An 18,188-nucleotide genomic window follows, 5' to 3' on the forward strand; every position below is an offset into this window, starting at 1 on the left:
TAATGTCCATTGTATATAAACAGATCTCTCTTCTTTGAAAGCCGTATTTTCTCTTCTTAGTCTTTGATCTTGAGGATTCCCCAAGATTTTCCTTGTACTATTTCTTCTCACTATTAACTCTCCCTTGGCTACCTTAGACTCATGTGATTTCAGCTGTCATCCCTGTGCCGAGAACTCCCAGATCAGTATCTTCATTCCTGACCTCTGAGCTCTAGAATGAAACACCGTTAATATCTGGCAGCTTAAATACAAGTCAGAATTTTTCTCCTTCTCTGTTCCTTCCTTCTCTAATAAGCCCCCCTCCTAATTCCATATTCATTTAATGGTACTGTATTCTCAAGCTAAAAACCCAAAACCAGTGGCTCTCAAATTTTAATGTGCAATAAGAATACTTGGGGAGCTTCTTAGAATTATTATTTTCTAGGCCCTATCCCACTGCCATTGAACATGAGTGTCTGAGGAAATCATCTTTCAACTAGTTTACCTGTCTTTACTTTTTCAAACTCACTGCTTCCAGAATATATATATATATTTTTAGACAGCCTCACTCTGTCACCCAGGCTGAGTGCAGTGGTGCGATCATAGCCCACTGCAGCCTTGGTCTCCTGGGCCCAAGTGATCCTGTTACCTCAGAATACCAAGTAGCTGGGACTACAGGTGTGTGCCACCATGCCTGGCTAATTTTTTTATTTTTAGTAGGGACAAGGTCTCACTAAGTTGCCCAGGCTCAGAATTATCTTTAAACATAGAATTGGTCACATTCCTCCTATTCTTAGAAACTTTCATTGGTTCCCCATCAGTCACACTTTATGGACACTCAAGGCCCATATCATCTGACCCCAGCCAATATTTAACTTCCTTTCGTTCTTTATTTTCCTACCTACACAAACCTTAGCACTGTCAGACTACTTGTTATTTCTCAAAGATGCCATACTATTACTGTCTGTACTTCTTTTCCCCACTTCCTTCCTAGTCATTCTTTAACACCCAACTTGAATGCTACCTCCATGAAATTTCCTATTTCTGCTATTAAAAATTAATCACTTCTTTATTGGAAGTCACAGAGTACTTTTCTTGTGCCTCTAATGACATTTATTTCTGTCTGTCTTACAGTACAGCGAGTTATTTTGTTCTGTTCTCACTAGTTTGTAAGCTCCTTGAAAGTGTATTTATTTTTCTATACCATACCACCACCATTGCCGTAGTCCCTTGTCCAAAAAAGACATTCAGTAAATGTTCAATAAACAAACAAATGGTGAATGTGAAAAGAGTATATGGCATTTAATGGAGAGAAGGGGTTGGAGGAAGTCAGCATTATAGAATCATAGGTTTTTAAATCTTTTTTTAAAAAAAGCTACAATACACTTTATGCAAATGAAATCTTATAGGAAATCATCAAAAAATGAAACATAAAACAGGAACGATCGGGCTGAAAGAATAGCCCCCAGTTACTTACTTTACTCCCATTCCCTTACCTTTCCCTGGGGCTTTGAGCAACATTTAAGGCTCCAGGAAAAAAAATTCGAGGCAGTTATCTATGCCAATTTCCCAAAAGATGAGAAAATAAAGCCCTTTGAAATTGACTTGCTGGAAGTCTCATAGCAGGTTGGTTTAGTGGCAGACCTAGAACTCAAATCCAGAGCTTTTGTTTTCAAATCTATTCATTTTTCTGCTTTGTCATGATGTCTAATAGTGTTGTCACTAACAAATATTAAACTATCCAGTTGTAAGGGTTTTGAAATGTTTTAAGGACAGTCTTAGGTTGATGTTCAGCCAACAGCTAGAAACTTGGGTCCAAATTTGATTGCAACAAAAGGGAATCAGCTGCCTGGGAATTATCATAGAAACAAGAGGATCAGTAAGATTGCCAAAGAAGAATTAAAAATGAAGAGGGGTGTTACTGCGGCTGTAACTCAGATGTGTTTTCTGAATGTCCACAGCATTTTTCCTGGATAGAGCTTTTCTCCAAATTCTTAGCTGGTCTCCAAGACAGACCTAAAAGCATTGCAGTGTGTTCCCAACCAGAAATAGGGTACAGCAAGAATCCTGGACTGGTGGAAGGATGGCACATGAATTAGACAGAAACAGTGACATTTTGCTGAATGAGCACGTGAAATAGGTGAATTCTTTCCCTCCTCACCAACAGAACCACATACACACAACCACATTCCTTTGTCTTTCTCAGGTATGTATTACAGGATGGGAGCCCATATATGAGGTCCATGAAACAGATTTCAAAAGAAAAGCTTAAAGCAAGGCGGAACAGAACTGCATTTGAAGAAGTGGAAGAAGACCTGAGGCTCTCCCTTCACCTCCAGGATCAGGATTCTGTCAAAGATGTAGTGCCAGATCAACAGTTAGATTTTAAGCAGCTCCTGGCCCGCTATAAAGGTAACATGCCTCCTGGGGGAATATTTTAACTATGCCAAAGATTTCTAGTATTCTTTCTTACCATGATGTGGAAGAATAAAAATATGATTCTTGTTTCATAGTTATATTGCCTTTAATTCATCGGAGAAACCTTAAACCTAGAAAAATAGCTCAGATACATATTTAGAATATAATTGTTACTCTGTTTGCCAATGGGTTTTTTTTCTAATTATGAAAGAAATATGTGCTCATTAGAGAAAAATTGTGAGGTAGTAAAATGTAAGTTATATTCTTGTATATTTTGTAGCTTTTTATTTTGATGTGATTTCAAATTTACAGAAAAGTTTGCAAGACTAAACAATGAACTCTCATATATCCTTTACCCCAATTCACCAGTTGTTAATGTTTTGCTTCATTTTTTGCTTTATCATTTGCTCTGGATGCATGTATTTTTTTCTGAGTCTCCTAAGAGTAAGTTGCAGATATGACGCTCCTTTACCCTTAATACTTTAGTATGATTTTTCTAAGAACAAGGACATTCTCTTACATAACCACAGTACAGTGATCAAAATGAGGACATTTAACACTGATACAATTGTATAATTCACAGTCCATACTCAGATTTGAACAATTATCTCAATAATGTTTATTTTTGCTATATTTTCCTGATTCAGGATCCTATCATGGATCATATATTACATTCAGTCATGTGTTCTTAGTCTCCTTTGATCTAGAACAGCTCCTCATCCTTTGTCTTTTAGTGACCTTGATATTTTTAAAGATTATTTTGTAGAATGTCCATCCATTTGGGTTTGGTATTTCCCCATGATTAAATTTAGGTTATACATTTTTGGCTGGAGCATCACAAAAACAATCTTGATTTCTCAATGCATCATATCAAAAGGCACATGGGCCCCGTGGTGTTGGTTTGTCCCATTATTGGCAATGTTAACTTGTTCACTTGGTAAAGTGATGTTTGCTAAGTTTCTCCCCTGGATAATTACTATTTCTTTCGTAGTTAATAAGTCACTTATAAAGCAATATTTGACATGATTTTAAAATCCTTTAATATCCCACTAGTTTTAGCATTATTCGTGGGCTTTTAAAGTAACATCTTTTGAGGCCTACCCTGTGCTGAGCTTTTTATGTATGTTGGTAGGTACTTCCTCCTCCCATGCCAGACTCTAGCTGGCTACTCTTTGTTCCTATGTGGTCTTGTATCCATATAAGCTAAACTGAGCCCATAGAAACCCCAGGATTACTACTTTTGCTTTCTTCCTTGAAGCCTAGACTAGAAGCAGATCTCAGCTGCCCTTCTTTCTTCTTTTTCCCTAGACTGTCACCCCTGTTCCTCTTAGTTCTTCCCAAAAAAGGGTGTTTATCATTCATGAGTAAGAGCTTCCAATCCGTTACTGCTTCTGTAGGATAAGTGGCAAATGAATTTTCCTTTTTCTCCATCTACCAAAGATAGTTCCCAATCCTGGATGTGGAATGGTAATCACCAAGGAATTAAAATATTAGCCATTGTTCTGTTGTTCAGGAAGATAAGCATAGCTCCCTAACATTTTATTTCATCTTCCCAGTATTGAGAGATGTAAAGCTAAGAGAATGGACTTGTATTTTATAGACCTGGGTTCAACTCCAAGGCTCTCATAAAACCAGCTAATGATCTTGAGCAAGTTCTTTATCATCTCTGTGCCTCAGTTTCCTTATCTATAAAGTGGAGTCATTTAGAGGAGTATAATACAAACCCACAAGGATAGTGCCCAGCTAGTAAGTACAGATCTGTGATTCTAATTAAAATATGTCTAACTCAAAACTTTGTGTTCTTTTTATACATCATACCAACTGATAATTCCCATTCCCTTATTCCATTAAATTATGGAACAAGACAATTCCTTTGAGGTTGGGCACGGTGGCTCACGCCTGTAATCCCAACACTTTGGGAGGCTGAAGCAGGAGGATCACATGAGCCCAGGAGTTCAAGACCAGCCTGGGCAATATATTGAGACCTTGTCTCTACTACAAATGTTTTTTAAAATTAGCTGAGCATGGTGGTTGGCACCTGTAGTCCCAGCTACTCAGGAGGCTGAGGGGGAGGATTGCTTGAGCAAAGGGATTCAAGGTTGCAGTGAGCTATGATCGTACCAGTGCACTCCAGTCCCAACAGAGTGAGACCCTGTCTCAAAAAAAAGAAAATCCCTTTGGCATCTCTTTCAAAATTTTGGAGTTTTCTTTTAAAATTATCACTGAATCTAATCCATGACTTTCTAATTTTAAGCACAAAGGTTACGAAAGTTCAGAAAGTACCTTTGGGACCTCCTTTTTAAGGAAGGAGAATGGAGGACTTGAGATCAGGAAACATGACTCTGCCACCAGCTTCTGTATGGTACTGGGCTGATTGCTTAGCTTTTCTGAGCTTCTGGTTCTCTGTTTTTGTTTTTGTTTTTGTTTTTTTTAAAAAGTCCTTACAAAAATTAGCCAGGCGTGGTGGCGCAAGCCTGTAGTCCCAACTGTTTGGGAAGTTGAGGAATGAGAATCTCTTGAACCCAGGAGGCGGGGGCTACAGTGAGCCAAGATTGCACCACTGCACTCCAACCTGGGCAACAGAGCAAGACTCCATCTCAAAAAAAAAAAAGCCTTGAACTAGTTGATCTCAATGTTCTCTTTCACCTTTCAGCAAATTAAATATGTTTCCTAGCTCAATTTTTAAGGCATGTTCTAGTTTTTCTTTGAAAAAATTAATAATTGGTCATTTAAAATATATTACTGATTTGGCTGGGCACAGTGGCTCATGCCTATAATCCCAACACTTTGAGAGGCTGAGCCCAGGAGTTCAAGACCAGCCTAGGCAACATGGTGCTGCCTTGTCTCTTAAAAATTTTTTTAAATTAGCTGGTGTGGCGGTATGCACCTATAGTCCCTACTACTCAGGAGGCTGAGGTGAGAGATCATTTGAACCCCAAGGACCAAGGCTGCAGTAAGCCATGATCATGCCACTGTATTCCATCCTGAGCAAAAGAGTGAAACCCTGTCTCAATAATAATAGTTTTAAAAAACAAAACTATGTTCAATTTTCTTTTTTCGATTAGCTGATCCTTTCTTCTTTGTGAAAAGTCTGGCTTTTTGGAATCTTGGCAAAGAAAAGTGATTCCTGCTCCACCTTGCTCACCCAACTACACCCTTTTTTGTGCAGCCTGTTTCTTCCTTTTTTTCATTTTTGACCAACATGGCATTCACTCCACTAGAACAACATTGTTTCAAAACTGCTTTTTTCTTTTTTTTTTATTGAGATGGAGTCTTGCTCTGTCGCCTGGCTGGAGTGCAGTGGCGTGATCTTGGCTCACTGCAACCTCCACCTCCTGGGTTCAAGCGAGTCTCCTGCCTCAGCCTCCCAAGTAGCTGGGATTACAGGCGCCCACCGCCACCACCATGTCCGGCTAATTTTTTTTTTTGTAGTTTTAGTAGAGACGGTGATTCCCCATATTGGTCAGGCTCGTCTCGAACTCCTGACCTCAGGTGATCCGCCCATCTCAGCCTCCCAAAGTGCTGGGATTACAGGCATGAGCCACCACGCCCAGCCGAAACTGCTTTCGTCCATCTTCAAACTTCTCATATAGAAAGTTTCCCTTCCTTCGTACCAACTATAGTTATTTTGTTCCAGTTAAACTGTAGTTAGGGCGATAGGTCATTAGGAGGGCCTGAGAAGAAAGGACAGCAGTCTTTGAAGAGTTAGTCACCCCAACAATATACTATTGCTTTTAAAAGAGCTAAGGCGGCCAGGCGCGGTGGTTCATGCCTGTATCCCAGCAGTTTGGGAGGCTGAGGCAGGCGGATCACAAGGTTAGGAGTTCGAGACCAGCCTGACCAACATGGTGAAACCCCATCTCTACTAAAAACACAAAAATTAGCTGGCCGTGGTGGTACGCGCCTGTAATCCCAGCTACTCAGGAGGCTGAGGCAGGAGAATCGCTTGAAACCGGGAGGCAGAGGTTGCAGTGAGCCGAGATCACGCCACTGCACTCCACCCTGGGTGACAGAGCAAGACTTGGTCTCAAAAATAAAATAAATTAATAAAATAAAAGAGCTGAGGCTTGTAGTACATCCTACAGAACTACATCATTTGCCAGGTCACAGATAGTTTAGGAGATTGTGACTGGAGAGATTGTGAGGGTCTATGAATAGACTCCATGGGTGTTAATGAAGACATTACAATCACATTTATTTTTCAGGGAAAATCCATCACTTATCATTTTCTCAAAGGAACCTAAAGGTTCAGTGAGTCACTGTTATAAAAATGCTGGTGAAAGTTGTGGTCTCTGTCCATTGATTGCCATAGGTTAGTGTTACCTGGACTTCCAGCATATCTCGTTCGTGATTTGATTGAATCTAGAAGTTTCTAAAATGTATTTGACTTTGAATTTTGTTTCCAGAACGCAAGCTTTCAATAAATATTTGAAGGGTAAAAGAGGGGAAGGAACAAGGAGAGTAAAAACTGGCCTGTCTGGGTCTTTCCAACAGGGGCAGGAACCTGCTCTTTAGGTCATTGTTCAAGCAAAAATTACTTCTGATGAGGCTAGATTTTCTGGGAAACAAAATGAAAAAAGTGGGCTGGGTGTGGTGGCTGTAACCCCAGCACTTTGGGAGGCTGAGGCAGGAGGATTGCCTTACCCCAGGAGTTCGAGACCAGCCTGGGCAACACTAAGACCCCGTGTCTACAAAAAATAAAATAAAATAAACCAGGCATGGTGGTGCATGCTTGCAGTCCCAGCTACTCAGGAGGCTGAGATGGGAGGATCACTTGAACCTGGGAGGTTGAGGCTGCTGTGAACTGTGATCATACCACTGCATTCCAGCCTGGGTGACAGAGCAAGACCCTGTCTCTAAATAAATAAATAAAAGAAAAAAGTTCATTTCAGTACATTAAATGTTAACATCTGTGCTATTAAATCAAACCAACACTCACCTAATTCACAGGCAAATTGTATATGGTATAAATATACAATAAAATACATCAACAAGGTATAAATATCCTTCTCATTTTTACCTTTCTTTCTTTCAGGGGTTAGCAAGTCAGTCATCAAAACAATGTCCATCATGGATTTTGAAAAGGTGAATCTTGAATTAATAGAGGCCTTATTAGAGTGGATTGTGGACGGAAAGCACTCCTACCCTCCAGGTAACTGCTTTATTCAGGCCAGAATGATCCACAAATGAAACACTCAGTCCTTGGCTAAATGGGAGTCTACTCATGATTGTTTGAATTACATGCAAACGCTTTGCATACAGGCTACAAGGCAGTGGGGTTAAGAGCACAGGCTTTGCAGTCTGGTAAACTTCCCAGCTCTGCTATTTAGGAATCTTGTAACCTTGAATAAAGTCCTTATCTTTTTGTTTGGTTGGTTGGTTGGTTTTTTTGTTTTTTTGAGATGGAGTTTCGCTCTCTTTGCCCAGGCTGGAGTGCAATGGGATGATCTCAGCTCACCGCTATCTCCGCCTCCCAGGTTCAAGCGATTCTCCTGCCTCAGCCTCCTGAGTACCTGGGATTACAGGCATGCGCCACCACACCTGGCTAATTTTGTATTTTTTAGTAGAGACAGGGTTTCTCCATGTTGGCCAGGCTGGTCTCAAACTCCCGATCTCAGGTGATCTGCCTGCCTCGGCCTCCCAAAGTGCTGGGATTACAGGCATGAGCCACCATGCCCGGCCTAGTCCTTATCTTTTCTATGCTTCAATTTCCTTGTTGTGAAATGAAGACAGTAATAAATCCTGTTATGTAAAACTATTTTGGGGATTAAAAGAAACCATAGGGGCCGGGCGTGGTGGCTCAAGCCTGTAATCCCAGCACTTTGGGAGGCCGAGGTGGGCGGATCACGAGGTCAGGAGATCGAGACCATCCTGGCTAACACAGTGAAACCCCATCTCTACTAAAAATACAAAAAAAAAAAAAATTAGCCGGGCGTAGTGGCGGGCGCCTGTAGTCCCAGCAAGGGGTTGGAGTGGGAGGATTGCCTGAGCCTGAGAGGTGGAGGCTGCCATGAGCCATGATTGCACCACTGCACTCCAGCTTAGGCAACAGAGAAAGACCCTGTCTCAAAAAAAAACAGAAAAAAAGCACACACCACGTTTTGTATATGTATTACATACTGCATTCTCTTTTGGGTTTTTGTTTGTTTGTTTGTTTTTGTTTTTTCTTGAGACAGGGTCTCACTCTGTTGCCCAGGCTGGAGCGCAGTGGCATGATGGTGACCCACTGTAACCTCTTCCTCCCGGGTTCAAGCAGTCCTCCGGCCTCAGCTTCCTGAGTAGCTGGGACTGCAGGTGTGCACCTCCACACCTGGCTAATTTTTGTGTTTTAGTAGAGACAGGGTTTTGCCATGTTGGCCAGTCTAGTCTTGAACTCCTGACCTCAGGTGATCCGCCCACCTTGGCCTCCCAAAGTGCTGGGATTACAGGCGTGAGCCACTGCACCTGGCGTACATACTGTATTCTTATAATAAAGTAAGCTAAAGAGAAGAAAATGTAACTTAAAAAGTTAAAAGGAAGAGAAAATATATTTACTATTCATTAAGTGGAAGCAGATTATCATAAAGGTCTTCATTGAGTAGGCTGAGGAGGAGGAAGAGGAGGGGTTCTTCTTGCTGTCTCAGGGGTGGCAGAGGTGGAAGAAGTGGAAGGGGAGGCAGAAGAGGGACGCATGCTCATTGCAACATTAAGGAAACATATTGTAATTTCTGTCTGACTTTGCTCTTTCATTTCTTTAAAAATGTTCCTATATAGTACCAATCCTTCCCCTGTTTGCTTTAGTTTCAGTGCTCTATCATAGAATGCTCCATTTCATAATAGAAGTTAAAAGTAGTCTTGAACCTTTCTGCCAGATTGTCTAATGTCAATTTGTTTGCTGGCACTGCTGCTGCTTTTACGTCTTCCTCATTGGAACCTCTTCACTGGTTTGGAAGCACTCATCTCCATCAAGTCGTCTTCTGTTAATTCCCCTGCTGTGGTGTTTGCTGGCTCTTGTATTTCTCCAAGATCCATATCTTGAAATTCTTCACCACTGCCACCATCTCCCCACCTTTATTCTATATCCATAATCTCTTTTATGATTTTCTCAATTGTCTTATAAATCCTGTGAAGTCATGTACATCTGGACACAGCTTTGTCCAGCATCAGTTTATTGTTTTAGGCTTGATGGCTTTCACACTTTTTTTTGTAACTACCATGGCATCTTCAAGGGAATAATCCTTCCAGACATTCATGATGTTCTCTCTGTCAGAATTCTCTTTTGTAGCATTGACAGTCCTTTCCATAGAGTACCCTGTATAATGAGCCTTAAAGGTCCTCATGAACTCCTAATATAGAGGCAAAATTAGAGACGTGTTTAGGGGCAAGTAGACCACTTCAGTGTCTTCGATGTTGAACTCATGGGGTTCTGGGTGGCCAGTGGCACTGTCCAATATGAAAAGAACTTTGGCGAGGTACTTCCTGATTCCAGAGACAAAGCATTGATGGAACCAGTCCAGAAAAGGGGTTCCCACTGGCCAGCCTTTCTTTTACAACCAGAACACTGAGCTGGTGTTTCTTCTTTCCCTTCAAGACCAGGGGTTAACTTTATAGACAGGGCGGTGCTGATCATGAACCTGACTACATTTGCACAAAAGAGTAGGGTTAGCTTATCCCTTCCTGCCTTAAATCCTGGTACTCATTTATCTTCCTTACTAATAAATGTCCTTTGTGGCATTTTTTTTTCCAGAAGAGGGCACTTTCATCAGTTATTTGAAACCTTTTCAGGCAGATATCGTTTCTCCTCAATGATTTTCTTAATGGCATCTGGGAACTCATCTGCTGCCTCTTGGTCAGCAGAAACTGCTGCTTCTGTTATCTTGATATTTAAAAGCCAAACCTCTTTCTAAAATTATCAAACTATCCTTTGCTGGCATTAAATTTCCCAGCTTTAGATCCTTCCCTTCCATTTACTTTAAGTTGTCGTATAATACTTTGTTTTTTCTTGAATCATATAGGTATGCCTTATAGCAATCTTGCACCCACATAAAAACTACATTTTCAATGGGATAAAAAGGTATTTCTCAAAAAGCACAGGGTTTTCATACCTGCTGGCGTAGCTGCAGTGACAGCTTCACTAATTTCTTTTTCTTCTTTCACAATGGCCCTTACTCTGGATTCATTTATCTGGAAATGGCAGGCAACCACAGTTACAGACCTCCATCTGCGGTACATATTCAGCAATTCACCTTTTGCTTGTAATGTCATGACTTTTCTCTGCCTCTCGGGAGTACTTACAGCATCACTAGTGGCACTTTGTGTAGGTTCATGATGTTATTCAAGGTTTACAGTATTCCACTGAACACAATGAAAAATACACAAGAACCACAAAGATCACTTTTTACTGTAATATACAATTTTCTGACAAAGCAAATGACTTACTTGGAGATGATTAGTGTCACAATACATATTTTAAGTGGATTCTCACAACACTTGAGCTCACTGCAGTAGCAACAGGAGGTGGCTACAAAATCATTTTTTTAATAAAGTTATTACACCAGTATACTGCACTATAGTTCATTGTATTCAGTTGTGATTTAATACTGCTTTTTTTTTTTTTTTTTTTGAGACAGAGTTTCGCTGTTGTTGACCAGGCTAGAGTGCAGTGGCGCGATCTCGGCTCGCCGCAACCTCTGCCTTCCAGGTTCAAGTGATTCTCCTGCCTCAGCTGGGATTACAGGCATACGCCACTATACCCGGCTAATTTTTATTTTTTTAGTAGTGACGGGATTTCACCGTGTTGATCAGGCTGGTCTCAAACTCCCAACCTCAGGTGATCTGCCCACTTCAGCCTCCCAAAGTGCTGGGATTACAGGGATGAGCCACCGCACCTGGCCTGATTTAATACTGCATTTTTATATTTGTTCACATTTCTCTAGATGCATATGGCACCAGGTATGGTCCATAAGTGTGTGTGTGTGAGTTTTGATAAATTTAACTCTTTATAATAGGTTTGTGTGTATTTTATGATATACTATTTCATGATATAAATAATAAAATAGACTAGTACCTATAGGGGTCTTATGCATTCATGACATGTCTCTTTCTTAATTTTTTTCATATTTCTAGGCTATGCAGTTTGTATGCTAGTTTTTTTCAAATTGTCACAAATCTCCAAAATTTTCCAGTATATTCATTGAAAAAAAATTGCCAATGAGTAGACCCATGCTGTGCAAACCTATGTTGTTCAAGGATCAACTGAACACTTATTATGGTTAAACACTATTACTACTACTGTACACGGAGTAATCACTACTTTTCTCCACTCACTGTCTTCCCATCCTGGGAGCCTTCTTAACTTCACTTGCAGTCCCTTGTCCCTAGAATTAATACTTCAAATCTTCTCTTAACTAAATCCTTTATTTTCTTCAGGTTTCTTCTCAATTTACCTCTACAGACCACCCTATCTGTTGTCTTGCCCCACTCCCCTTACTCTATCATAATATCTAAAAATAGGCCAGGTGCTATGGCTCACACCTGTAATCCCAGCACTTTGGGAGGTCGAGGCAGGCGGATCACTTGAGGTCAGGAGTTTGAGACCAGCCCGGCCAACATGGGGAAACCTCATCTCTACTAAAAATACAAAAACTAGCTGGGCATGGTGGCGGGCACCTGTAATCCCAGCTACTCAGGAGACTGAGGCAGGAGAATCGCTTGAACCCAGGAGGCAGAGGTTACAGTGAGCCAAGATCGTGCCACTGCTCTCCAGCCCGGGCTACAAGAGCGTGACTCCATCTCAAAAAATAAAATAAAATAATTCATTTTAATTGTAGCACTTAACAATGTCTGAAATTAGAATTTTGCATACTGACTACCTCCTTCAATAGGATGTAAGCTCCTTAAGAGTAGAGATTTCAGCCAGGCACTCTGGCTCACCACCAAGCAACAAGAGCAAAACTCCGTCTCAAAAAAAAAGAAAGAAAAAGAATAGACCGTTCTTGTTCACCACTATATTTCTCAGACCCTAGAACAGGGCCTAGAATATTTAGGTACAGAGTAAATATTTGTTGCATGAATAAATGAATGTTATCATTAAACGGAATAATAGATCAAAAAATTACTTTATGTGGGCTGGGCATGGTGGATCATGCCTGTAATGCCCACCTTGGGCACTTTGGGAGGGCGAGGTGGGTGGATCACCTAAAGTCAGGAGTTCAAGACCAGCCTAGCCAACATGGCAAAACCCTATCTCTACTGAAAATACAAAAATTAGCCAGACATAGTGATGGGCACCTGTAAGCCCAGCTACTTGGGAGGCTGAGGCAGGAGAGTCGTTGAACCCAGGATGTGGTGGTTGCAGTGAGCCAAGATTGCGCCACTTCACTCCAACCTGGGTAACAGAGCAAGACTCTGTCTCTTAAAAAAAAAAAAATATATATATATATATGTATATATATATTTATGTGGTCATAAAGAAGAGAAATGGGAATGGCTGCTTTTTTTGCTTACACTTTAATCATTACATGGTTTTCTTTTCTTTTTTTTTTTTTTTGAGACAGAGTCTCTGTCACCCAGGCAATGGAGGTGCAGCGGCGCAATCTCGGCTCTGCAACCTCCGCCTCCTGGGTTCAAGCAATTCTCCTGCCTCAGCCTCCCGAGTAGCTGGGACTATAGGCATGTGCCATCACACCTGGCTAATTTTTGTATTTTTAGTAGAAACGGGGTTTCACAGTGTTGGCCAGGCTGGTATAGAATTCCTGACTCAGATAATCCGCCTGAGTCGGCCTCCCAAAGTGCTGGGACTATAGGCGTGAGCCACCACACCCGGCCCATTGTGTGGTCATCTAAATAGACTTGTGAGCCATAAAAAATTATTTAAATGCCAGGCCGGGCGCGGTGGCTCAAGCCTGTAATCCCAGCACTTTGGGAGGCCGAGATGGGCGGATCACGAGGTCAGGAGATCGAGACCATCCTGGCTAACACGGTGAAACCCCGTCTCTACTAAAAATACAAAAAACTAGCCGGTGAGGTGGCGGGCGCCTGTAGTCCCAGCTACTCAGGAGGCTGAGGCAGGAGAATGGCGTAAACCCGGGAGGCGGAGCTTGCAGTGAGCTGAGATCCGGCCACTGTACTCCAGCCTGGGCGACAGAGTGAGACTCCGTCTCAAAAAAAAAGAAAATTATTTAAATGCCTTATTTTTACTTGGCAAGTAGTGAGTGTTGGCTAATGCAGTATCACTTCACTGGACTGAGTATCTTGTTTCTTTTTTTTTTTTTTTTTTTGAGACAGTCTTGCTCTGTCACCCAGGCTGGAGTGCAGTGGCAGGATCTTGGCTCACTGCAACCTCTGCCTCCCAGGATGAAGCAATTCTCCTGTCTTAGCCTCCCAAGTAACTGGGACTACAGGTGTGCACCACCATGTTCCCCAGCTAATTTTTGTAATTTTGTGTGTTTGTGTGTGTGTGTGTGTGTGTGTGTGTGTGTGACGAAGTCTCGCTCTGGAGTGCAATGGTGCGATCTCGGCTCACTGCCTCTGCCTCCTGGGTTCAAGTGATTCTCCTGCCTCAGCCTTCCGAGTAGCTGGGATTACAGGTGCCCACCACCATGCCTGGCTAATTTTTTTGTTTTTTTAGTAGAGACGGGGTTTCACTATGTTGGCCAGGCTGGTCTGGAACTCCTGACCTCAGATGATCCACCTGCCTCGGCCTCCCAAAGTGCTGAGATTACAGGCGTGAGCCACCGCGCCCGGCCTATGTTGTTTCATTCCAAAGGAGAAGACTATTGTTGAAAAAAATCGGCCAGGTGTGGTGGCTCATGCCTGTAATCCCAGCATTTTGGGAGGCCAAGGTGGGTGGATCACCTGAGGTCGGGAGTTCAAGACCAGCCTGACAAACATGGAGAAACCTCATCTCTACTAAAAATACAAAATCAGCCGGGTGTAGTGGTGCATGCCTGTAATCCCAGCTACTCAGGAGGCTGAGGCAGGAGAATTGCTTGAACCCGGAGGTGGAGTTTGCAGTGAGCCGAGATCACGCCATTGCACTGCAGCCTGGGCAATAAGAACGAAACTCTGTCTCAAAAAAAAAGAAAAGAAAAAGAAAAAAATCAAGCATAGCAAAAAAATCATAAATGAAGAAGAAATGTTAGAAAATTACCTAAATTTTGTAATCCTGGCTCCTCGGAGGCTGAGGCAGGAGAATCGCTTGAACCCAGGAGGCAGAGGTTGCAGCCAGCCAAAATTGCACCGTTGCACTCCAGCCTGGCAGCCTGGGGGACAAGTCTCAAAAAAAAAAAGAAAAAAAAAAGAAAGAAAGAAAAGTACCTAAATTTAAAGCAGAGTAGATACAGTGACTAGGAAGTCAGTGACATATGTGACATATTTGTGAACATTAAAGATATCCTGGACAGATGAGGCACATAAAAATATAGACAAAATTTTCAATTCACATATAATAGTATGTTTTATCATTCTTTAATTTTGTGGCTTTTTTTCTTTGTATTTTTCTTTTTGCTTATCTTCTCTTTTAATAAATAATTTAAAAAATTTTTCTTTTTGAGATAGAGTTTCACTTTGTCACTCAGGCTAGAGTTCAGTGGACCGATCACGGGTCACTGCAGCCCCAACTTCCTGGCTTAAGCAATCCTACAATTTCCATCAGCATCTCGAGTAGCTGGGACCACAGGCATGTGCCACCATGCCCTACTAAATTTTTAATTTTTTGTAGAGACGGTGTCTCCCTATGTTGCCCAGACTGGCCTCAAACTCCTAGGCTCAAGCAGTCTTCCCATTTCAGCCTCTCAAAGTGCTGGGATTACAGGCATGAACCACCACACCTGACCTCAATAAAATTTTGTGGCATTTTAGCAGAGAGGATCATGGGGTATGTAATGGAAAGAACATGGATCTGATGCCAGAAACCCTAGGTTTGTGTCCAAGCTCCATGCTTACTAACTCTGTGACCTGAGTCTGAAGTTACTGAGTCACTAATAGGGGTACTAGTAGCCTTCTTTTTTTTCTTTTTTTTTTTTTTTTAATTGAGACGGAGTCTTGCTCTGTGGCCTGGGGTGAAGTGCAATGGCACAGTCTCTGCTCACTGCAACCTCCACTTCCTGTGTTCAAGTGATTCTCGTGCCTCAGTCTCCCGAGTAGCTGGGATTACAGGCATGTACCACCATGCCAGGCTAGTTTTTGTATTTTTAGTAGAGATGGGGTTTCACCATGTTGGTCAGGCTAGTCTCGAACTCTTGACCTCAAGTGATCCACCCACCTCAGCCTCTTAAAGTGCTGAGATTACAGGCCTGAGCCACCATGCCTGGCCACTAATAACCTTCTCAGTGGATGGCTATGAGGATTAAATGAGATAATATACGTGAGCATTCTTTGTTACTATGAAGTATTTTTTTTAAATGCTGTAAGATCTCTTTCAGCCTTCATCAGAGTTCCAGTTTTGTGATATTTAAGATTTCTCATTTATTTAGTGGGAAGGATAACTATGAATAATAGGTTATGAGTTCTCTGCTGACAGATGCTTGTTTTATATCCCATTGCACTTCACATGGAGCTGACATAGGTACCCAATAAATATTTGTGGGAATAAAGGAGAGGCTGGTGAAAACAGTACCATTTTTCTCCCTGAATAAAGCACAAAAGAAGGTGACTATTGAGTGAGTGACTGCTCTTCACACAGAAATATACTATAATCAGTTTTCATGCTTATTTTCTTTCATGTAAAATTTAAAAGCCCATAAACTGTTAATATAGGGTTAATTTAATATAGGGTTAATATAGGGTTAGTTAATGGGCTGTCTCTAAAATATATCTGAATTTAGATGACCAGATTGGCCAGCCAGTTACAGTTTCCTTTTCTCATTTCCAGTAAAATGTTTGTGGATTTTATTTATTAATAGAGAGAATAGTCTTCCTGTCTTATAAGGTTAGGAGAATACCTCTTCCTATAGAAATTTAATATCAAGGTCAGGTGCAGTGGTGCATGCCTGTAGTCCCAACTACTCGGGAGGCTAAAGCAGAAAGATTGCTTGGGCTCAAGAGTTCAAGACCAGCCTGGGCAGTACAGTGAGACCTTGTCTCTAAAAAAATAAAAAAAGAAAGAAATAGAAAGTAGCCAGTGGGGCCAAGTACGGTGGCTCACGCCTGTAATTCCAGCACTTTGGGAGGCCAAGGCAGGCAGATCACGAGGTCATGAGTTCGAGACCAGCCTGACCAACATGGTGAAACCCGTCTCTACTAAATATACAAAAATTAGCCAGGTGTGGGGCGCGCGCCTGTAATCCCAGCTACTCAGGAGGCTGAGGCAGAAGCACTGCTTGAACCCAGGAGGCGGAGGTTGCAGTGAGCCAAGATCGCATCATTGCACTTCAGCCTGGGCAACAGAGCAAGACGCTGTCTCAAAAACAAACCAAAAAAGTAACTAGTGTACTGAAAAAGTGTATTTAAAGAGCTTAGCTAAGCCAGGCACAGTGGCTCATGCCTATAAACCCAGCATTTTGGGAGGCTGAGGTGTGTGGATCACTTGAGTCCAGGAGGTTGAGACCAGACTGGGCAACATGGCGAAGCCCTGTCTCTACTAAAAATATAAAAAATTGATGGCGTATACCTGTAGTCCCAACTACACGGGAGGCTAAGGTAGGAAAATCACCTGAGCCTGGGGAGGTTGAGGCTGCAGTGAGCCGTGATCGTGCAACTGCACTTCAGCCTGGGTGACAGAGCAAGGCCTTGTCTCAAAAACTAAAAATTAAAATAAAAAAAGGAGCTTAGCTAATAATTCTTGGCATTATACTGATAGACGACATATTTCCACACCTCAGTTTTTCTGGTTATAGAAGGATACATCTCCATTTTGTCCTTATTAAGTCAGAGAATATATAAAACATGTAATTTTTTATTTGTTTAAATCCTCTGGGACTTTACAAAGAAAATAAAAATGATAGTGAAAATTTCTTTTTCTTTTTTTTGAAAAGGGTCTCGCTCTGTCACCCAGGCTAGAGTGCAGTGGCGCAATCTTGGCTTACTGCAACCTCCGCCTCCCTGGCTCAAGCGACCCTCCTACCTCAGCCTGCTGAGTAGCTGAGACCACAGGCGAAATTCTCAGATTATTGCATATTTTGGTTAAAAACAGCTTTATAATCTATATTAGTTTTTCATTTACTTCATTTATCATATTGATTTTTTTTTTTAAATTTCATTGTTTCTTTTCTGTGCCTAAGCTTACCCACATACTGATTCTTTTTATATACCCAGGTGCTGTACTTGTATTTTTACCAGGACTAGCAGAAATCAAAATGCTTTATGAACAGCTACAGTGTAATTCTCTTTTCAACAACAGACGTAGTAATCGGTAAGCTAATAGCTTTCTATATTCTTAATCATCCATTGCAGTTACCTATAAAGGTATCACCCTCTTTAGACCCTGGAAGAGTACGACTCTTCGAGCATACATTTGTTTATGCCAGCTGGAAATGAACAAGCCTATTTGCTGCAGGAAATCAGTTATTCCCCTTTTATTAAGGAAAAATATTGACCAGGTGTGGTGGCTCATGCCTGTAATCCCAGCACTTTGGGAGGCCAAGGCGGGCGGATCACCTGAGTTCGGGAGTTTGAGACCAGCTTAACCAACGCAGAGAAACTCCATCTCTACTAAAAATGCAAAATTAGCCAGATGTGGTGGCAGGCACCTGTAAACCCAGCTACTCGAGAGGCTGAGGCAGGAGAACAGCTTGAACCTGGGAGGCGGAGGTTGCAGTGAGCCGACATCACACCATTGCACTCCAGCCTGGGCAACAAGAGTGAAACTCCGT

At 41.8% G+C, this 18,188-nt stretch overlaps 1 protein-coding gene across 3 annotated transcripts in view; it reads left to right on the forward strand.

Moving 5' to 3' along the window:
• Positions 1-18,188, forward strand: part of DHX57 (DExH-box helicase 57) — a 76,735-nt gene that overhangs the window by 29,216 nt on the left and 29,331 nt on the right. For all 3 annotated transcript variants that reach the window (XM_033175954.1, XM_033175956.1, XM_033175955.1), the window contains exons 12-14: positions 2,186-2,391; positions 7,433-7,549; positions 17,632-17,728. In XM_033175954.1, the coding sequence (XP_033031845.1) occupies positions 2,186-2,391; positions 7,433-7,549; positions 17,632-17,728 (420 nt within the window). The remainder of the gene's footprint in view (positions 1-2,185; positions 2,392-7,432; positions 7,550-17,631; positions 17,729-18,188) is intronic.

Source organism: Trachypithecus francoisi, unplaced genomic scaffold, assembly GCF_009764315.1.
Source record: "Trachypithecus francoisi isolate TF-2019V2 unplaced genomic scaffold, Tfra_2.0 Lachesis_group17, whole genome shotgun sequence".
In the NCBI taxonomy this organism is placed as follows: Eukaryota; Metazoa; Chordata; class Mammalia; order Primates; family Cercopithecidae; genus Trachypithecus; species Trachypithecus francoisi.